General features: G+C 45.1%; 2 protein-coding genes across 32 annotated transcripts in view; both read right to left on the bottom strand.

Moving 5' to 3' along the window:
• The window catches only part of LOC120949832 (glucose transporter type 1), a 176955-nt gene that overhangs the window by 27281 nt on the left and 126668 nt on the right, over positions 1-23006 (bottom strand). For 27 of the 31 annotated variants that reach the window (XR_005751072.2, XR_005751074.2, XR_005751071.2 and 24 more), the window contains 8 exons: positions 16774-16939; positions 16539-16676; positions 15839-16095; positions 14434-14558; positions 14087-14365; positions 13778-13965; positions 13352-13441; positions 12132-12254 (listed from right to left, as the gene is read on the bottom strand). Coding sequence is in view for 27 of the 31 variants with exons in the window: in XM_049605448.1 (XP_049461405.1) it covers positions 12132-12254; positions 13352-13441; positions 13778-13965; positions 14087-14365; positions 14434-14558; positions 15839-16095; positions 16539-16676; positions 16774-16939 (1366 nt within the window). In the remaining 4 variants the exon portion in view is untranslated. Of the gene's footprint in view, positions 1-12131; positions 12255-13351; positions 13442-13777; positions 13966-14086; positions 14366-14433; positions 14559-15838; positions 16096-16538; positions 16677-16773; positions 16940-18211; positions 18332-19554; positions 20559-23006 lie in introns of those variants that run through there. The other 4 variants (XM_040367377.2, XM_040367385.2, XM_040367379.2 and 1 more) reach the window with 4 other exon arrangements.
• Positions 1-23006, bottom strand: part of LOC120951178 (clavesin-1-like) — a 194449-nt gene that overhangs the window by 157527 nt on the left and 13916 nt on the right. The gene's annotated exons all lie outside the window — the stretch shown is intronic.

Below are 23006 nucleotides of genomic sequence, written 5' to 3'. Positions count from 1 at the left end.
ACCCAATTTGCTGAGACTTGCCCAATTTTCCGCCTCAAAAAAAAAAAAAAAGAAAAAAAGGGAAATTTCAAAATCACGCACATCCAACTGCAAATTGGTGTTCATTAAATGGTGCACTCAGGTCAAAGCCATGCTTCTCTCATCCCGCTCTGCATCATGCCGTTTGACCTGTTTTTTTATCACCCGAAATTTCATCCTTCCCCCGACCAATTCAGTTTGCTTGTTTGTTGTTCACGTTCTTTGCAACAATCGGCCGGTTAATTCGAGCGTATTGATTGTTCACAATTTACACAATGGTAGTAATGAAGGTTTCGAAAACTTGGGCTCAATTCGAATCGGATGGCGTGCGGGGGGAAAGGGAGCAAGAGAGAGAGAGAGAGAGAGAGAGAGAGAGAAAACATCAAACGTCAATAATGAAGTTAATTTGAGGGCACGCAAAATCAATAACACGTGACCACCACCGCATAGTGCGGAAGGTCGGGTGGTCGGTGGTGGTGGTGATGGTTTCGAATTACCGAGATTGCACCGAAGGGTTTTGATTACTGGTGAATGGTACGAAATTCAATTAGTATTGAGGTTCCCAAAGGCGGGATGTTTTTGGGGGGGAACGAACCGTTCCGACCGGATGGCAGGGGGAGAGAAAGGGCAGGGCTCATGAAAGGTCGAATGGTCAGCAGATTGTTATGAAGTAAAACATCAACAGCAATCAATAAAGATAGCGCATAACGGATGAAAAGGGTTGTAAAAATGCTGCATAATGCATGAAGAAGGATTTTCCTTCAATAAAATCACACGGAGGAGTGAGTTAAAGATATCTGCTTTACACTTTCGGTGGGAAGAACTTTACAGGAAGTAAAAGAAACTCATTTTAATCACGTGTATACGCACATCAGAGTTGATAAAAATGTTACAGCTCGATTCGACAATGACCATTCCTTGTTCTGTGCCACAAAAAATCGATAATTAAACTGAACGCTCTCCACACAAAATGGTAAAAGTCGATAGCTACCGTACTTGTATGTAAAAGGTCCTCAAAAAGTACTTCAATCAGCCCGAATGACTTAACTGTAGTAAAAATGTATTCCTGTCTGCTTGTTTCGTTCGAATTTAAAAAAAAAATGCTAAAAAACATAAATGTCAGTGCGCTCAAGTGGTGTTACACCTCCTCTATACAGTATCTGGTGTGCTCGCGAAACAAGCGTTCACCTTGCACAAAACAACGCACTTTCGCACTGCAACACTGTTTCAATTGTTCGGCGAGCGGTGATCGTGAGCGCAAAAGGAGGAGAGTGAAAAAAAAACCAAAAATCAACGGTGTTTTTGCGTTGCATCCGCGCGTGTAATTTGGTTTGGCCACTTTCCCGCCCCAGCTTGGGATGGTACTGGTTGGCTGGCTGGTGTGTTTGTGTGGTCTAGTGATGAGGTAAATGAAGTAAAACACGGGTGAGTAAAAGCAAAACAAAACATTAAAAAAGACGCCCAAAAAGCAGTTAGTGTGTGTGTGGGTGTGTGTTTTTAAAGGTGTCGTAGAGCCGGACCCCAAAGGGTTAATATGTTGGAATGAGATAGCGAATCGAATAGGAAGGACACATGGGTGACTGTCTTTTCGTTATTTTTTTTTGTGAGGAAGTTGAGTATTTTTTGTATCTTGTGTTATGGTGGTTTTTGGTGGGTGGGGGGGAGGTTAAAAGCCTTTAAAATCGAGAAGTACTCCCGTACGTCCTACAAGCTACAGGGGCAAGACGGTTAAATGAACGAACCATTTCTTGTTGTTTTTTTTTTGTCGATACATTTCAATTCGGTAGCCATCGAAACGGGCTTACTTTCGATATTTTAATACAATGCGGCAAAGCTGCTTATGCTTACGGTACAATCAAAAACAGATATGGAGCTTAAGTACGCATGGAGACGCCTGGTTGTTCACTTTCTGACGGAAGCGCATGGTGGTGTGTTTACGAGAGCTGAAGAGCTTTGTCAAGCGATGGGAACCGTTCGTGTGTGTGTGTGTTTTTTTTTTCTTCTGATCACAGTTGCCATGATACTGTGTCGAATGGTAATAGCAGTGATATAAATTTTCCAAATGCTGCTAGTTTTTTCATACTACCAAAAAAGGAAAAGGGAAGATAATATGCCAGATATGAAATCCTCCACTGATGGTAGGGTGCGTTCTGGTAGGGTTACTACACGTTTCCACTATCAAAAAAGCGAATACAATAAGACCAGATAGAACGTACCCACACACACATACACGCAGACACATACGTGTGCAAAATAAATGACACAGATAGCCCTAGCCCAGCATCATATCCTGGGTCACCTAAGAGCTGGTGGACTGGAGGAACACACACACACACACACACACTTTACTCTTCTGCATTGCACGTTCGCTGCGTTTGATACGTGCTCGGGATGCAAAATTGGGATGTGCTGTGGCAAAAACGCTTCGCTATAGCAGCAGCCTGGGACGAAACTGGGCCACCAGCCAGCACACCAGGTAATATGACAAAAAGATTGTCCAAATAAATAAAGCCCGTCGGTGTGGGGCTCCCTTTTGCAGGCAAATCTCATAAAATATGAAACTAGAAATTCTTTCACGATAGGATTTGATTAAGGGGTGTTTACTTAAATCTGTGTGAACCATCCGGGTGACCGGGTCGCCAGTCGACAACCGGCAAGCGAGAAACGGTTTTTACCGTTCGGCACACGGGAAAGATGGCGTTTCCCATGCTTTGCCGGGCAAAAAAGGGTCCGTGTATTTATTTTCTTACACCGGGCAAACGTTGCATTTTGCTGACCGGAAGGATTCTTCTGGTTCCTGGGTAAATAATAACCACCTACACCTAAGCCGATTGCAAAATTGTTTCACCGAAGATGTAGGTTCAGGTCTAGGTCTTCTGTGCTTTCACCTCGTCCGAAGGTTGCAATTTTCTTCTCGAGATTTATGAAAATATTATCTGAATTATGATACCAACTGCTCTTGGCACTCTTGGTCGGTAGAGAAAATTGTTCTGCAAAGAGCGATGGAATAATACCGCCACCATCTTTTACATTTCAATATTTAGCATACCATTTCCGGTACAATATTTTGCTTTTTGCATACAGAAGGAAACTTCCAGAATGACAAAAAAAAAAATGCGAACAAAAATTCTCTCCTTGCGAGCAAGAATACCTTTTCCCGCAAGATTACACAAGCAGTGCACAAACACCACGGTTTGCTACCAGTCTTTTCATATATAGGTATATATACACCAACTTTCCCCTTTGCGCGCTCTCACGCGCTCTCCTCTTTCCTGCGCCGTTTGCGTGATAAAATTATAAAAGTAATATTTTCTGTTTATTTTGAAAGCTACGTCCCGGGCGCTTCCGTCCTACGCAAACGCCAAAAAACACCGGGCGTTCTTCGCAGCCATGGGGAGCGAGGGAGAGGGGGGGGGGGGAGTTGGCTGACAAAATCAGGCGACATATTACCCGGAGGGCGCCGCCACGGGGCAATTGCCTACTCAATTCCCCAAAGTAACTGTTTACCGCGCTGTCTCTGTTCAACCGTGAAGACTACTTTATGCTTAGCCCTTGATGCCTATCTTTCTTTTGCGATGCTTCAACGTTGGCACTCGTCTTATCCTTAGCAGGACATACAAAAAAGCTCACACACACACACACTGAAGCTTCACTGAAAGCGGCACACATGTGTGGGCGAGCTGAGGGAAATGGACGGGAAATATGTTTATTTTCATGTCCCACGCTCCAAACGCTTGCAGCTGGATGCAGCACGTGCAGCTCGAGCGAAGAGAAAGTGAGCTACAGAGGAAAAACCAAAAATAATAATAACGACCCGAAAAACGGTTATCGTGCTTTTACCACCTTTTGTTTCTTGTTGGGGGAGTTTTTTGTTGGATGCAATTTGCCCTCTGTACAGGAACTTCTATCATTCTGGGGTGGCTGTGTTTGCTTGTTTTTCGTCCACCTTTCCTACATTAGAGCGGTTCCATCTACCTGTTGTGAATGTGTGTGTGTGTGTGTGTGTGTGTGTGTGTGTGTGTGTGTGTGTGTGTGTGTGTGTGTTTGTCATATCCTGTACACGAACACGACCATGCGTCTCCATCTGAAAGCTTCCACTAAGCAAACGACCATGCGTCTCCATCGAGGAAGCTCTGCCATCTTTCTGAAAGGTTTCACTTTGTTCCGTTCCCTGTGTGTCCCTCGTGTGTGTGTGTGTGCTTGGTAACAATTACAGGACTGCGCAAATACCTGAACACAAACACACATATGGCGCACTTTTCTTTTCGCTCACTTCACACTCTAAGTGCTGCGACGGGGCAAGCAACACTTGAAGAAGTTTGCCTTCGGGCGCGTTTTTTTTTCAATTATATGTGAGCACGTGTGTGTGTTTTTTGCATTATTGCTGATAAAAATATACCTACCATAGGCAGGTAGGCAGGATGGGGAGGGGGCGAGGGAAGCAAAGGTAAATCTCGGGTGTGGCTGCCCTTTCATTTCTGTGCGCTCTCCATATCGGGGGAAAAAAACGGCTCGTTAATTCCACATTCCCACCAGCGGGGGCGACAAACTGGGGTATTCCATCTTTCTGCCTTGTGTGCCACGCTTGTATGCATATGGGAAGAAACCATACTTTATGCTTGAAAGGTAGATTGTTATTGTATGGATCGCTTCTATTCCGAACCTTCTACTCAACCTTGCGTTGGGCCCTGTTGGGTGTAGGGGCAGCAAAAGCAATTCGGTTGCAACGGGTTTTGCTAAATTTAACAAGGAAAGCAACCAAGAAAACAACATTCACACACACACGTGGGGACAGCTATCCACGAGAGAACGGCGTGTTTGAAAGTGACACACACTTAACCTTTCCACATTTCCATCTGACAGCAAGGCGCGTGGATTTGCACACAGAAACGGGCGCCGCACTATCGCTTTTCGCTTTCCAGTCGGTTGAGTTTTCCCTTGTGCAACACACACACACACACATGCGAACGGAACGGAAGTGAAACTTGAGATGTTTGCTGGCTGGCTTGTTGGTGTGTTTGCATATGGGCGCGCAACGACGCGCCACCACACACAGCTCCGATGATTTACACGCGCGCACGACGGCGGCGACGATTGCTGACGTCAGCAGCAGGCTGCTGCTCCGGTTCGCGCAAATGATTCGTTTATTTAACAAATAATTTGATGTACAAATATTTACTGTAAATTGGGGGGAAATGGGGGTGGGTCTTTTAGTAAGCAGGGAACTGGGAAGAGAGAGAGGAGCAAATTTTTAGACGGGTTGAAACATGTTGCTAAAGCCACGAGGGAAAAGGTGGCTTTCTATTTCTTTCGGAGGTTTTCTATTGCTGGTTAAAGGCATGCAGTAGGTGCAGTAAGTGATAAGCGAATAAGATTAAACACGATCAGTAAAAAAAACAAGCAGAAAAGAGTTAGTAAAAAAGAGAAAAGAAAAGAGGAGCTAAAACTACTACAATATTTTAAAGCAAAGCAATTTGTTCAACACTTAAGCGTAAAGAGAAGCAATTGAGTCTACAATAATTAGTAAAAACGTATAAAAAATACATGTTTACGGTCATAAAACGATTTAAAATTGATTTTATGATTAAATATCCTATGAATATGGTTCTTAAAGCAGTATAAATCTCTTCCATCAGAAGTGTATAATAATTCTAAACGAGCTTTTTACAAATACACAAGCAAACCGACATGGAGTATTATGTCATAGGAGCTTTCACTGCGTCAATATAGTAACAAACACGCATCAGAAAATCGTTGCATTTTGCCCACCAAAAACGATTGCAATTAACCATCCCTTTGTGGCCTCCTTCTCCTCTGGAATGCCCTCCTCCCCACCCCTTCATTTAAACAGCCTCATTTCAAGCCTCTCGCTGTGTCCATCATCGCACGTCTGCTGCCAACAATGCGCGCTGGAATGCGAAAATCCCGGTCGGCATTCCAGCCGAGTGCATCCACCATTGGCATTAAAACCGCAGCTGTCTCTCCTGCACCTTCGCTGCACGCCCTCCCACACACAAACACACACATATACGCGCCCAAGAGGCCGTCAGTTTTCGAAAAGTGGAATCCACAAAAATGCCTAAAAAAGAGCCTGTCCGTCCGTCCTGTACGATTGTGGCCAGCACAATTGCGTCCGCTCTCTAGCACCAAATCGGGCGGGCCGATTTCCTTGGGCGATAGAAGGAGGAAAACTTCCTTCTGCTCGATTGTGCCGCGGCCGGGAGTAAGGAAAAGGGTACAAACATAACACTTTTCTCACCAGCCCACCATCAGCTTCCGGAGCCAGCAGGAGCGATGATTTCTCCGCACAAAGAAGCGCACCGTAAAAGTAAGAAACCCGTAACGAAATTGAAAGCGACACGAGCGATGAAAGCGAACCGAAAACTATTCGCAACCCTCCCTCCTCCTCTTCGAATGGATAATTCTTTTTTGTGTGTGTGTTTGTGTGAGAGTTCCCCGACTGTGCGAGGCAACATCCTTGCAGGGAGGCTGATGGAGATTGGAGGAAATTCCGAACATCGTTAGCCAAACTCCGGGTGGGGGAACTTACAAACCTTCCCCCCCCCCCCAGTTCCCTCTTTTGCAAGAGTTTTCCTACACAGCAAAGCTTCGATCGATCTTTGCCTTGCTTTGGTGCACATTACATTCCAAGGCGGCTCTCCCACTCGCCCCACCCAACCACCTCCTCCTCCACCTTAGCAACGTCAGTCCATTACGGTAATCGTTCCGAGCAGTTTCAGTGCTTTAATGGGGTAATAATAATTCGCCTCCGTTCTTTACAAATTTCGCCCCATCTCGATGCACTCCAACGCTCGGGAAGGATGCACAATCCCTCGGTTTTGCAACGGCAGCAGCAGCAGCAGTGTCGTGTTTCTGCTGTCATAGTTCGTAGAAATCCTTCCTGCTCGCTTCGCTTCTTTCCCCGAAACAACAAACCCCCTTCGCAGGGAAACAGCGCCAAGACAATGGAATGGAAACGGTTTGCGCATTGTTTGGTAGCTGTTGTTGTTGTTTTTGTTGTTGTTGGGGAGGTCCTCCATCCACCTCAAACCACTTCCACGCTTGTGGAAGTGCTTCTAGCGAAGCGAAAAAAAGGGAAACCCACAGCGCTGCGCATTCATCGGGTAATTAAAGCAGGCACTGCAACCGACAACAACAAATCACCGTCCGATGACGAGCGAGCTTTCCACTACTGCACTACCTTACATTAAGGTAAGTTGCTTCCCCGTGGTGCACTCGTTGCGCTGTATGGCCTCCTCATCGCGTGGCTTTCTGCCGCAACGAAGACGAAGGCGCAACTAATCCCGTTTTCTCTCGCTGTCTCTCCCTCTCTCTCTCTCTCCGAGCGGTGGGAAAAGTTTTCCGAAAACTACATGAAAACTTGCTCGTCCGAATGGTATGGCTGTGATGGTGGTGGGAGTGTGTTACTACCACGGTGTCACGGTGCGCATCTCCCGTCCAATTGGCGATCGAGCCATTGTTTCTGATCGGCTTTTGTTGTTGCGGCATTGTTGCATTGACTGGCGACTGGTGGTAATTACACACCATCATTACGATGCTAACAGAGTGAACGGAACGGTGTTTGTTTTCCTTCAAGTTTCTTGCCCCGTTTTGGGGAAAATACTTCAACAATAACAAACAACAACAACAACAACCTTCAACAGTCAAAAACAAGAACTGCCCAGCATCGTAACATTAAAAAAAACAATAAAAATTTCCGGAAGGCAACGATTAAACTTCCAAATAAAAAGATGTGTATGGTTGCCAGGGGGACGGGTAGGGCTGGCGATCTTGGTAACCGATCCTTCGCGGAAAAAAGGATATCGCTAGCGGGGTTCGGTTCGGCGTGTAAAAAAGGATTCACTCGTGATGGAAAACAAATTTTCCGAGGGCGTGCAAAATCTAACACGCATAATGGTGGGTTTTTTGGAAGACAAAGGAAAAAAACAACTTCTCAATAAAAATAATGTATTTCGGGGATTTTTTGATTGTAGTAAACAGCCCTTTGATTTTTTAAACTTTTCACTCAACTCTTTCTTATTGCAATGAGTTATTTGCAACAAAACTCTTTAGCATTCTTCCCACTTGACTCTTGTTTGATGGAGTCAAGAAAGAGCAAATAACACACACACACACAACCGTAACATAATTATGATCGAGAAAGCGTTTCCCTGCCTGCCTCTACCATTTCTTTGCCCTTTTCCGATCCCCCTTCCCCCTACCCCATTCCACAGGAAACCATTTACAAGCTCACGCGAACGTTCAATGCAGCGTGTGTTGTGTGTGTGTAGTGAATAAATAAACACTGTAACGGCGCGTACCAAAGGCCAAGGAAAAGGCTCCCCTTTCTACCCAAAAAAAAAAAAAAAAAACAGCGGAAACGGCTAAGTATTGCTCCTTTTGTAGAGAGCGAGCTGGAATTGGAGGGGAAAACGAAAGCATTGACCTTGGCGATAGAACTCCCTACCATAAAGGCCGTAAACCCAGTGGCAGTTCCCTCGATTGTTCCGCCACACAACAACAACAAAAAGTGAAGCGGAAATGGCCACGCAAACATATCTTGAAACAACACTTAGACTTTCCTTTTGTCTACGTGCAACCAAGCAAGTAGGAAAGAGAAAAGGGAGAGAGAGAGAGAGAGCAAAATCAAAACATTAGTGAATAAGCGAATCACCAACGGTTGGCACGGCTCAGGAAGTCTCAGCTCCCTTCATGCGCGATATTAACAACAACAGGAAGCAAACAACTAAGGCATTTGAGGGGGGGGGGGAGTGTTCGAGGGTTAAGTACTCCTATCCCTACGGCCAATTGGCTACACACGCAGCGTTGCCCCTGTGCTTCCGGTGCAGCCAGTGGACCACCGTCTGGTGGCCATTGAAACTTTTCCCTCTTCGATTCGACGCCGTGTCGTGTTTCGTGTTTGGTTCGGCGCCGCCTGTAGTTAACGCTAATGGATGTCATTAACACGGAAAATAGCACCATCTGAAGTTCGGTGTCCTGGGGGTGCCCGAACTATAGAGCGGGAACTCCCGGGGCCAATCCCCACTCAATGGTACTTCTTCCGCTACACACACACACACACCGCTTGGCATCGCACCTGGCAGCGTTGTGTGTAGTTTCCAAATGGTGTGTGTTTTTACTACGCCAGCATGAGCGTAATTTGCTTTCGTAAAGTTGGGGTTGGCGCTTTTTTCTTCTTCCTCACTCAACTGCACCCTGTTGAACCACCAGGTGGAATTTGGCACAAAAAGAGCATACACACACGCACGCACGCAGCGAGTGTGGCTAAATTACATTCACTTCATTATGGCAAATATTTGTGGCGCCAGGGGCGTGCTAGAGAGAGGTCAATGTGCATGTGGGAAGGCAACAAAAAAAGGGAAAGAAACACTATGCACTATGGTGTTTTTCCAACGGGGTTTTTCCCTTATTCTAGTGTGTGTAATTGCTATGCTTTGGTTAAAAAAAAAATACAGGAATTTTCCACCATGAATAAGATCGGTATTTTTGTGTCTGTGCGCCTGCAGGTTAGGCAATGTGTGTGGTTGTCTCTGGGTAGAATAAATTTCCCCACACAATCCCGACTGCCGAAGGTGACGCTTACAAGGGTTTTTTGGTTGTTGTTCCCGGCGCACAATCAAGTACCACTTTTCAAACTTTTCCTACTGTCCAGAAGGACACACACACATAGCAACACCAACAAACGCCATGAGAGTAATAATGTTCCGGTGTTTTGTTCCTAATCGGTGCCTAAGCAACAAGAAACACACATCGAGCTGACAGACAGGGAGGACGGGGGGAAAAGTTTTTCCTTCTACCACACCACAGGGATGGTGATTAGTTTTGGTTTTACTACTACTACCTTCGGACCGTTTGTATTGCTTACAAACACACTTACAAGCACCACAGTATGTAGTTTTTCATTCACACGCTACAGCTACAGCAAGAAACGTAACATTACTTCCCATCTGCGAGGTAGAACATGGAGACATGGGGGGAGGGTTCACATTTCCATTTAGCAGCAACAGTCCTTGAGGTCAGGCGTGATTCGTTTTTAATCGAGCTTTGCACTCCCATTCTCAAAGGGCTACCACCATTCCCTTTCCTTCCCCTGTCTTTCCATTGGTTGCAGTGTGAAATATGTCGTGCAACAATAATGATAACCTTTATCTTGCATTCTGCCCCCACTGGTACCGGTGAAGGTGTCGGTCGATATGCCAACACGAGAAAAGCCACACACACACAACATGCAACAGGAAATCTGCTGCTGGAAAATGGGAGTTTTTCTGCCCGGGTTACTCGGCCGGGTTTCTGGTTCAATTGTGAATGTTACTCCATGCACACGAAGAGCCGCCCTGCCCGATTGGGTGCCCTGCACCCGAAAGCGCAGTAATGACAATCTGGAAAGGGTTTTACTTGTCTCACCCAACAACACGGGACAAAAACGGAAGGAATAAATGCAGCAACCAACGCGGGCCCAACCCACATTGCCGAAGTGGTGTGCAAGTTCTTTAATTAAAGTCTAATGAAAAACGTGACCACATGTGCAACACACACACACACACCCGCACACAGACACCCGCCTGGTTGTGATAGGAGTGGTGTGAAGCAAATTGAACCACGAAGAATGAATGCTTTGCTGAGCGGGTTGAGCACAAGGGGTGGCAAAGTTTTGTCCGTGTGTTTTTTTCGGTTATTACTCCTACCCAAAATGCGACACAAACGCACTTCTGTTGTGTCCAAGCACACAGTCGGCTCCAATCACTGCAGTATCAGCAGCAGGGCACTGTCTGTCTGTGTGCGGTGATGCAATATGTTGTGGCCACCCGGGCTGCTGCCTCCTGGAGTTTGGGAGAAAGAGTTTTTTTTTGTGTTGCGGGTTAGGCGACGAAAGTTTGTCCGTAAAAGGCCATCGGCAACTGTGTTGTTGCGGGGGGCAGGCACCAGCATAGTGAGTCTGTGGTTTAATTTGGATTTTTTTCTCTTATCCATTAAGGTGGTTTTGTGATACAAATGAAGATTGGTTTTTTAGTACATTTTTAGTACAAGAATGAAAATGCTTTCTCCGCATTTTTTGACCATTAAATTGCAATTATGAGCATGGAAAAAATATGATGAAAATGTCTTAAAACAACAAACTACATAAACGATATTTGAGACTCGAGGAAAAGAACGCATGCGACCTGCTCAGGCACAAGAAAACGCGTTAAACTGAACAAGAAAAAACAAAACCTACGGAAAGTGAAAAGTCCAAGCAGCAAGCACTAACGAGCAATGAGAAATATCATAGGAAAAAAGGACAATTCAATCCAACGAATCTAACTATGAAACGATTACTAGAAACACTCAGAACAATAATCAAAAAAGAAAAGACTTGGAAAAACAAAAATCGAACCAGTAAACGAACAACAAACTCGGTAAGGCAAAAAGGAAACTAAATCAACAAGAAAGATGAACCACTAAAAGGCAGAACAACGGTAGAAACGGTAATTATAAAACAATCTATCAATCCAAACATCCAACGAGACAGAGAGAGAGAGAGGGAGTAAGATTAAGAGAGGGAAGAGAGCGAGAAAAAGGCAAGATATGGATAGTACAACGAGAACAAGAACAACAAGTAGTAACGGGAATGGGGAACAAACATGGACAAAAAAAAGGAACGAGTCCATAGCAGTAAAAAACGAACGTAAAACTTGGGTGGGGAATAAGAGGGATTATCGCATTCACAGTTTTAAATAGCGTGCGAAATGTGTGCTCGTTTCATATAGATGGATTTTCACTCACATCACACAACACCTGCTAAACGAGAACACATTTCTGTTATACAATATTAAACGCGCTTTCAGTGATGAATATTTGCTGAAGTAATTTTGATTTCTTTTCCGCCGCTTTGTTCGCCCTCGCAAATAAAAGCTTTCACAAATATTCATCACCCACAAACGCTTTATTTACCAGAGCGCACCGCCACCTGTTCGTCTGTGTGCCCGTTTTGATGTGTTGATTGGCATGTTTATATGCTTTCATTATCTGTATCACACTCAACGCGGGCGCTGCGGGTGGCGGGCGCTCGATTATAGATAGAAAGGGTAGTAATTGTCGCGTGTTGTACTTGCCTTTATTAAAAACGATATTGTTATGAATATTGAGAATATAAACATTCCACCTAATCCATACAAATGCAGCGTTCGTCGACCGGTTCTATCCATTAGCGGTATTGATACGAGTGTCATCACAACCTGTGGAGGGAAGAGAGAGCGCACGAGGTTAGTGGATGTTGAATAATGTTCAGCCTTTTTGATGCATGTTCAGTGTCAGCCCAAAGCTCCAAAGGGGAAGCTCCGTTTGGGGGTTTTTAGTGTGTCTTTTTTGCTCCTTTTTTGAGGTCAACATGAACGAGTGCCGCCCGCTCTCCAATGATTTGGAATTGTTTTCCAAAAGGCACATCAGACCACTGGCTAGTGAGTGTGTGTGTGTGTTTATTACGGATTCGGTTAGCCAACCGTCATCCGATGGCCTTGTTTCCGCTTGTCGGTTGGGGGATTGCGCGTGCACGTGTGTGTGTTCGTGGTTTATTGTTTTCCATTCTTTTGCGTTTGGTTTTATTGAACCATTTGCGCAACCAAACTTCGTGGCTGATTATTTATGCTTCGCTTTGTTGTACCCCAGACCTGGGCGGCTAACCCAAATGCGAAAGGGTGGGAAAAACAAGCCCTACAATTCTAATACCGATATTGATGTACGGCGGCGGTGGTGGATGGGCACCAACCAAAAGTGCAAACCCCGTGTGAGTTCAAACACAGCCCTCGTTGGGTGGAGAGGAGGCTAAGGGGCGACGCATTAAAAGTGCACCAAACAGAACCTCAATTGATAAATGTAGAGTTTAAATTGAAATATGTTCGACCAGTTTTTGAGGTTATGTAAGAGGGTGGTGGTGGTGGGCGGGTGGGTGAGTGGTTGAGAGTGACCATCAATTTCGATTTCGCGTTTGCATTGATACGGATGCAAACCACCGGAAGCGGAGAGGTCACCGTGGAATGTTGTTTGGATAATTGGTAGCTAGTGGTTTGCTTTTTTTATGGTGTGTGTTTGTGTGTTTCGTTTCGTGTCGTTGTGGCCAGTTTATTCTAACACTTTCCAGTTGCTCTAATCCAGTTGTTTTACTGCACGAGTAATCGCACCGAAATCCGTATTGGATCAATAAAAGAGGATAATGGAGCTGACACACGGGGCTGACGTTTTAGCGTTTCCGTGCAAAGGATTATGCTGTGTGTGTGTTTGTGTCTATCTGTATGTGTGCGTGGGGCTTAGCCGTTGTTCTGCAAACACCATTTACCATTATTGCACCGATTCCTATTGTGGCGAATTTAGCACTTTCTTCCGTGAGACCCGAACTCATGAACAGTGACGTTGAGTAATAGAATACCTGGTGTGGGAAAGGGAACGAGAAAGAAGAAAGGTGTGTTTAGTGATTTTTACTTATTTATAAACGTTTTCGCTTGTTTTAAAGAATAAAAGCCAATCGTTAACTTCATAGTTCGACTTGATGTACTTAATTTGCATACTTTCAGGGGCGTAATCTAATGGCCTCTAAAATTCACATGAAAAGAGCCCAAAAGTATGCAATCTGATAGCACGCTAGCTAAAATGAATCGATTTTACTACTTTTTCTTTCATTTTCAGCCGACAGTAGTAATAATAATAATAATAATAAAACCATTTCACTTTAACCGGTGTAGACATTGCACTTTTCATTACTTACGGCATTAATTCCACTAAACTGCTGGCTAAGCTGCATCACAATTCCGATTATCAGCGGTGCCCGGAGCGTCGGCGAGCAGATGAGCTCTATCGTCGATATGCTGCTCTCGGACTGCTGGGCCCGCTCTTCGGCCCGCATCTCCTCGATGTCCTCCTCCACCTGGTTCGAAGCCCTGAGCCGGCGCAGAGCTGCAGCAAGCAAAGCAAAGAAAAGAAAGGAAAAGGGAAAACAACCATACCCGTAAGCATAAAAATAAACGAACTGACTCGGACGCTGACTGATGGACGGAGATGTAGATGGAGTACTTACCTTTTCGTGCTTCTTCCTCCCACTGCTTGGTAATTAGTAAATATCTAGGTGATTCTGGGCAGATCGGTAGTAGTAGTAATTGCAATATCGCTGGACAGATGGCGAGCCCTAACAGCACGGGCCAGCCATCATTAGTTCCTAAAATTTGTTCTATCCCCAGTACTTGCGATAATAGTAATCCTACGGTCACAGCCAATTGGTTAACGGTACCTAAACCACCTCTTAAATTTAATGGAGCAATTTCAGATATATACATTGGTACTAACGATGTGTTTAAACCTGGAGAGGAAGAAGAAGGAAAGTGAGGAGGGCGTGCGGCGGCAGGAACCCGTTTCGCTGACACTTACCACAATTGACACCAATTATAAATCTTCCGAGGAATAGCATTTCATAGGAATGACTCATCTTCGTGAATCCCATTAGGCATGCACCGGATATGCCCAGCACGTTGTTCAGCAGCAGGCCACCCTTTCTGTGGAGGGATAAATAGAAAGAGAGATAGAGAGAGAAAGCGTGAATTAGAATCGAATCTGCTGCCTGGATGCACCGGAGGCAACTGTGAGCTTGGGCGCGATATAATGCACGCGGACTGGCTGCCGGCAGAGTGCATAATTAATGCAAGTGAAGAGCTGTTTGATTTTCTGCTTCTCAAAACAGCTCAAACGCTTGCTGACGCTCCCTGCGCATCTCCCCTCCCTCTCCTTCTCAAAATCCAATGCACCAGCAGATGTGGGTAAATATTTATCTTTACCTCAAGCCCTGCAGCACTTAAAGGGTCGTCATCGTGCGATTGGAGCACAACACACGCGGATTAATACGCGAGAGGGGGGGGGGGGGGGGAAATGTGTGTGAGTGAATCAATCGCCTGCCGTGCCCTTTAATCTTGCACCGGAGCGCCACTGACCCGTTAAAGACCCATTAAAGGTTGTGCAAACAATGCACAATCACACACACACATACACGCGCATGCATTATCTGGCCGGCGGCTGATTCTGTTTGATTCACGTGCAACCCTCTGCTGCTGCTGCTGTTGCATTTGCATTTGTCCCCGGGTGCAGCAGCAATCACAGCCGTCGCCACCACAGCGTGTGTCCTGGGACGTGTGTCCGTCGTCCACTCAGCTCAGCAAACAAACAAACAAACAAACAAACTGGGCCGGACAGACGGGACGGGGACGGAACATCGGTTCATCGATCGAAGATCGTCCATCATCCACCCGGGGGATGGTCGGGAACGGGTTTTGCGATAAGATTCATAAAATAGCTCAATTTATGAGTGTCCATATAAAGGCAAACGCAGCATGGGATAGCTATCTCAGCCCAACCCCCCATCCGGGGCCGCATCGAGAATGGCTTTTGCATGATCAGCATGATGCTCTGGCCTGTCAAGCAATGAACGGGAGTGCCGTGGAATGGTGGAAATGATAAAATACACAGCATGGAAAATGGAAATGAAAGCTAAACCATGGATTCGACCGGACAGGGACTCCGGGACCAGGGAATTGGTTTTGATAAGACAATTCAATTATGAATTATTCACAAGATGCTAATCAATCAGCTACCAGCTTGTGTGTGTGTGTGTGTGTCACGAGGATAAGGATAAAGTCCAATGCATTCATCCTCACACACACACACACATTCATAGAAGCGCATAGGCCTACCAGTAATAGGATGGAATAATTGGGTCACACTCCTGAAAGCTATAAAAGCGTCGTTCTGTTCTAGCGGCCCTGCCTTCCCCTTGTAACCGTACCTGCCGAACCGGTTCGCCATCCAGCCGCCGCTGAAGCCGCCGAGCATGCCGCCGATCGCAAAGATGGACACCGCGACCGAGTACAGCTGCTGGATGAACTCCTCGCTGATGTCCTCGCCGTACCGGTCCTTGTACACGTCCTTCATGAAGTTCTCGATGTTCACCTCCGGCGCATTGATGACGCCGGTATTGTAGCCGAACTGGAGCATGCCCAGCACGGCCGCAAAGATGGCGTACGTCAGGAAGAACGTCAAACCCTGGAAGCAGGAGAAATAGCAGCCATTATTGAACGTTGCAAAGGGTTAAAAACGCAAATAAAAGTATCAAAATAAAAGAACAAAATCAATATTGAAGGAAACAACCTATAAAAAAAGAATAACTAAAACAAGTAAAATAATTCATAAAAATATAATTTAAAGAAGAGACATGAAAGTCATGAATAAATAATACAAAACATTGTAAAAGTAATAACAATAAAATGAGAAAATAAAACAGAAAAGTTAAAATCATCAGTGACGAACAAAACCTATAAAACAAGCAAAAAGAAAAGTAAATAATACAATTCATCAGAAATTATATAAAAAATATAAAAACAACAAAGTAAAACAACAAAAATAAAACAAAACTAAATGAAGAAGGATCGAAATTTATTCAACACATAAAACAATATGCTAAAGAAGTCGGCCATTGCAACACTAACTTGCTCCAGCAACCGTAGCTTTCGCCGATGCGTGTGTTCCTCCAGCCGGTCGACGTATTCTCTCAGCTCCTCGATCTCCTCCTTCACCTGTTGTACTGTATCTAGTTCGTGTTTTATTGCTACCATATCACGTTTCACCTGTGGAGGGAAAAAAACACACACGACACAGCGTTAGCGTGGAACACACCTTGACAGCACGGAGAACGGAGGGTCCTGATGAGGGCGATTACCGTACCTCGGAAACTTCTGTCTGGCAGCTCTCCACCGATTTGGTGAGCTCCTGAAGCTGGGTCCGTATCTCGCAGAGGGCGACCGTCGTCTCGAGATGACGGTCACCCCGCTGCAGATCGTCCAGCTTCGCCGACAGATTCATACTCATCACGCTGACTTGCTTCTGCAGTCTGCCGATGTCGGGTGTCGATGGAGGTTCGGTGGGACGACGGCGGCATGGACGGCAAAATGAAAATGCACACATATTAGTATTTATTGCTACTAGCTAGCACACACACACCCGCGGTGGGCCACTCCCGCGGTGGTTACGAGCGAACGAGGACAAAAAAGTATAAATGTAACCCGAAGACGGGAGCGATAGCACGATCGAGCAGAGATGGATGGACGAGGGAAACGGACGGATTCAAACGCGAGTGTGAAGATACACAGATGAGGAGAGGGAGCAGGAGGAAGCGTTTGGATGTGGGGAATGAAGAGCTTCAGGTTATGAAAAGTCATGAGTTGATTTTCCGTTTTCGTTGCATTTATTGTTGTATCAACGTCATCGCGTCCGTGCGCAAAGCAGTGTACAAGGATCGACTTGAAAGAAATATCCTTTCTCTCTGCTTTTGCCGCATGAAATGACGGGTTACGGGACACGATGGCAGTAGTGGTAGTGGCGGTGAAAATGAAGCATATTTATGGAAAAGGGCTAGCAAGCTATGTACGAGTCGGTTCTTTTTTCTCCCCCGGCCCGAAAGCTATGAATTTAGAGAAGCAGTCTCGCGAGCATGAATATGGGAAAACTTAAACTTTTACGCCATTTTTGGGGCGACACATGAATATGAGTGAGATGATATGAGTGAAAAGGATGAAGAGTGTCTGTTGCTCAATGTGAATGCAATGTAAATGAGTTACAGTTTAGTGAAAGAAGAGTAAGAGTAGTGAAAGAAAAGTAGTGTAGTGAGACAAAAATCAAAACTTATAAAAAATTAAACAAAAATAAGACTCTGAAAGCAAAAATGAAAAAAATAGCAATCAACGCATTGTGTTTCTGTAAGATAGAGAGAAAGAGGGAAAAGGAAAAATTAAACAAGACAAAATGCACTTCGTAAAAGGAAAAGACAAAGGTGTCCATTGCTACCACCGTATGCGAAAACTGTAGATTTTGTAGCGAATCGAAGCACACACAACATCAACTTCACGTCTTGAGTGAGTTTGCGTTCCCCGCTTTTCCTTGTCTTGTGGTTTTGCGGGGATGTTTGAGAAATATGTAAGACGATTTCAGTGCAAGCTCCAAAAAGTGTTGGTAATGGTAGAGCAGCGTCAGCAGCAGCAGCAGCAACAGTAGCAACAGCAGCAGTGGCAGAAGGTTTAGTAAGATCGCTCCTTTCAACATGTTTCCAATCTTTTAACGCTTTTCGAGCAGCAAAAATCAATCTCTTAATCTACGAAAAGCTCACCTACAATTGACTTCAACGGAATGGGAGCGGCGGTGGTGCTTATGGTTCGAAAACTTTACACGAACAATTTACCCCACAAAAATACGGGCTTATGGATGGATGGTTGAATGCGCTGCGCTACTGATTTGTTGATAGAAGGAAGAAGAAGAAAATAAACCGAAAACAAATGTACAAAACACCCCCTTTCTCTATCTGTACAGTCAACGTATGAAACGATGCAATAAAGTAAGATATATTACAACAAACAAAACCACACACACACAAACACGCACACAAGTACAGAAAGGAAAACGCTACTTGTGCCTACAGTAGTAAGTAATGCTAATGATCAAAATCAAAATCCAGACCAACCAAACAAATGAGCTGTGATCGTGTGAGAGGGTAGGCATGTTTTTTTTGTTATGTGCAAATGGCGATGACTGCTATAGATACAGATTGATTAAATAGTGATGGATTGAACAGAAGCGCAAGGAAAGAATCCCACTTGTGCTGTGGTGATTTATGCATTCTTTCCTCTCTTTTTTGTTCGCAAGCAAGCTTTTTCACTAAAGCTTCGGTAGCTGCTCCATTGGCCCGAGGCGATAACCGTAGCACAGAACGAAACAGAAATAGAGTGAGAGATAAAGAGAGAGAGCGAGAGCGAGAGCAAGAGAGCAGAAATAAAAACAAGAAACCCCGATTCTACACGAACAAAATAACAGGTCACAGAAGAAAAAAAACAGATTAAGTAAGCTACCGAACTGTACTAAAGTAATACGATTTATTCGATAAGGGGACAACCGCGAACGCTGAGCTGCGATAAGTTAGCTCCAAAGCTCGCGTCCCTTTTCTCGGGGCCATTTTGATCCCCTCCCCGCCCCTTTAAACTTTAACTTTGAGGATGGTTTGAAGGGTTGTCGTTCCCTGCGACTCACATAACTCAATGTATCCATTCACTAACAGAAGTACAACCGTTTCCCAATTACATGTGAGAGACGAGGCATGGGTGGTTTCGTGAGTGAACGAAATAAACCGAAACCGAATACAGCAAATAAGGTCGAACAAAACCCCAAAAATGTGAAAATGAAACGTGTATGTGTGTGTTTATGTGTGCATGAGTGTGCTTGTGTTTCTGTGCTCGTTTGTGTGCTCATGGGGAATGAGTGCAATTATGATGGACGAATTGATGATCGTTAAAATTTGGGACGTTTTCTGATCCGCGCGATTGCTCCATTTTCGAACCACAACCACAACACACGCAGCGAGGAAACCGGAAGGGAGGATTTAAGGAGGTGACGGGGGCGATCGACTAAAGACGCGCGTATCGGACTTGGGAGTTTCTTCCCGATCGCCATTTTACTTACCCGTAAGAAATATCGCCGTACGACATTTTGGACTGAGACTTTGCTTGCGCTTTGCCAAAATTGTTATAACTACAATGTGCGTTTTGTGTGCAGCTCAAATTCGCTCGGAATTGCCCCGTTCGGTTTGAGGGGTTTGAGTTTTATGTTATTTTTTCTTTTTACAAAAACTGTTCTAGTACAATTAGCTCAATTCTTCTGCCGTTTGTTTGTGCTAAACTATTTGCTACTGCTGCGTCTGCTCGCATTTCGAGCTTTTGAGAAATTTGTCTAAACAGATTCGTCTTTTGCTCTTTGCTTCTGCTGAATCCTTTTTTTAGGGTGTGGATTTTATTTTCCACGTTAAATTCCTTCGGAGTGTTTGCAAACGATGCAAACGAGCGTCGCAATTACTTCGATAGGCGATACTGTTCTAAAGGAACTATCAATTCGTCGGGTGATCCAGTTTCGATTCCGTTTTTACGCACGGACCAAAACGCTTCCTAATTTTAGGCTATTGTTCGCATCGAATTGTTCTATGTGGCACGATCGTTTGCTTCCGTTTGCGCTCTTTATTTCTATAATAATCCGTTTCAATTCACGGCGGTTCTACGACGAAGGACCGAATTTTTAACTACCGAACGTTTCCGGTTCGCATTCAATACCGTTCGCACTGGGGGAAGTGATGATTCAGTGTGTTGAGCATGAGTGTTTGAATGTTTGTTGAATGGTATTCAAATTGCAAGCGAATGCTGGATGGCGATGGCGCAAAACCGGCAAAACCCACCGGTGAGGTGCATGCACAGACACACAATGCACACGGTACACGATCACCAAGGTGGTTGTGGTGCTGGTTGCGGGTTTTTTTTTTAAATGTTTAATAAGCTATGCACTTATTATGATTCGCTCCCGTTTCGCGCAAGTTGCGCTCGAATTGCATGATATGCTTCGCGCTGAAGCTGCCAAAACAGGGGCTTCCCGTTGTGTCGTTGCTTAACTTTGCACGCACAAGAAGCCGTTCGAAAGTGCTAATGAGGGATGAGAGAAAGGGAATAGAGATCATAGAGAGAGACAGAAAAAACCGAAAACAAACGCAGATGGATAGTTGTGTATGTGAAATATAGAAAGAAAAACAAGACAATATTGTGTAAAAGAATGAGTCAATCGTGAGCGTTTAAATTATTAAAGTTTGATATTAGGAAATTAGTCGCCTAAAGGTATGCAATCCGCAGAACAAAATCGTCGCTCCGGCGTGTACCTAAGGCACACCAAACACATTTCTATGAATTGATCAAACACAAACCCTATGAAGCCCCACAAATCGAGACGATCACGAGTTAGCAAAAATAAAACAAACGTCCAAACCTATAAATGATGCCATACAATTCAATCAAAAGCAGTCGAGTTTGCATTTGCCAGGAACAACTCAATTCCAAAATGCCAACCCCGATTCGTTACCGAAGAAGGGGGTTGGGCGCCCGAACTTTTCCTCGGAACCACAATCTCGAATTGAAAAGCCACGAATCAAGTCGAAACACAACACTCGCCCCCGCCCTTTCCCTTCTGCTGTGTTACCCCCCACCCGGCGAGCAGCTGACCAGTTTTTGTGATTTTCAACCGAAAAACAAAATCAATAAACCCTTGCCAAGGACATGCAAAATCGACCATGCTCGGGAATGGTGCGCCGAACAATGGGGGGGTTGGGGGAAGCAAAACTTTCTAGGCTTCCCAAAAACCGAAGCCATCATCAACTGTTTGGTGAGAGAGCTAGGCGGTTGGGGGGGGGGGGGGGGGGAGGGGAGTGTAGTTGCGCCAACGCCCCCAAAAAGTTGCCCAACCGCACACGCTGGGTAGGAGAAAGATCGGCCAGCCATTTATCTTGGCTGTTGGGTTTAGTAGTAGTTCGACTGTATGTTTGCAAATGATAAGATGCAATCAATCTTCAAACTGAGAAGGATTTTCAAAAGCAAAAGCTGTCTGCTGTTGTTCTGTAGCAAACGCCGAGAAGGCAAAGAAAATGTCATCTTTGTCATCGCACCACCAACAACGGCAACTCATCTTCACGGGCGTTCGCCCTCGCCACAAACGCGCTGCTAATCAAAAGTTTTGCTAATAATTTTCCCAACAATTTCCGCGTCTTGTAGCGTACCTCTCTCCCCCCAGCCCCATTCCATAGCGCAAACAGAACAACAGAACAAATGGGCCATGCATGGGTGCAATGGGACACATCCAAGCGGGGGTGAACACTGGATGCTTCATCTCGCGCGCCAAGCCGTTGACAGCAGCGATGACGCTAGCGAGTTTTGAATGTCCCTGGTGTGAGCATCTTCAGCGGGCGAGTTCCGTGAGTGAAGTGTGTCAAGTTTTGGGTTCAATCCACAAACCAGCGAAATCTTCCCCCTTTTTCAGCGCCAAAGCAAGGGGACGTTGCAGAGGGAATAAAAATGCGAATCCCCCTTCAAGTCGCGCAGCATTTTGACAATAAAAGCTTATCATGAAAGTTTAATTTAATCCTCGCGCCCTACCCTCGACATGCCACAAACTTCCAACCGAAACCCCGACACAGCCGGGGAAGGGTAGGTTGGTTTTCTGATGGGTCAAATGTAAATGACGACCCGCAAACAGGGGATCGCGAGGGATAAATCCGTTGATGAACCTTTGGCGGAACGGAAAACTCACCAACGGACTCCCCGAGACCCGAGACGCGCAAAAGGCACGCAAAAGTTTCGCTCGTTTCGCTAGAGCTCTTCCCAAGAAACAGCACTAACCTTGCTCAAACAACCATTTTCAAACTTATCGTGCCCCGTTCGGGTACGGGTTGGGGAGATCGTCCCCCACGTTGAAAAGCGCAAAAAGCTTTAAATTTCCAGCCCCAGGGCCCCGCTCTTATAAATGAATATTTGTCAATTTCTATTCATACGATAATCCATTGGCTTAGGACGGGCAGAAAAATGAGAGGGCAGAAGGATCGAATGAGCGATAAAGCAAGCGAACATGCTTCCTTGCGCTTCCGAGGGAAGGAATGTAAATGATTGTACTATCCTCAGGAAGACACGTACACACACCCACACGCATCTACGCATCCTATTTTGTTATCGTTTTCCACTTCCAACGTGCAAGTCATCGAACCGTCCCGCCGGCTTATCGTCGCCGATCGTGATTCTGCTCTACTTTGGGGAAAATGAACGTTTTCTCCCCTGAGGCGAGGCTGTTGTTTGTTAAATTGGTTTTCATGAGTCGGTTATTAGGGATGATTTAAGAGTCGATTTAAGAAAGGAGGTGGGGAAATTTGAAAGCAACGAAACGACATTATTTAAAAATACTTTTTACATCGATTCATTTGATAGTTGTTTTCGTTGATAGTTTTATGATAAATATTGCTAAAAATGATTATATTTTTGGCCACGAAACGCTCTTTCTTTTCGAGTGACAACTTTTGACACTGCAAAAAAAAGACCAATAATTTCATCCCTCAC

The sequence above is a fragment of the Anopheles coluzzii genome, chromosome 2 (assembly GCF_943734685.1).
Source record: "Anopheles coluzzii chromosome 2, AcolN3, whole genome shotgun sequence".
Taxonomy (NCBI): Eukaryota; Metazoa; Arthropoda; class Insecta; order Diptera; family Culicidae; genus Anopheles; species Anopheles coluzzii.
This window is presented reverse-complemented; position numbering and strand designations above follow the sequence as displayed.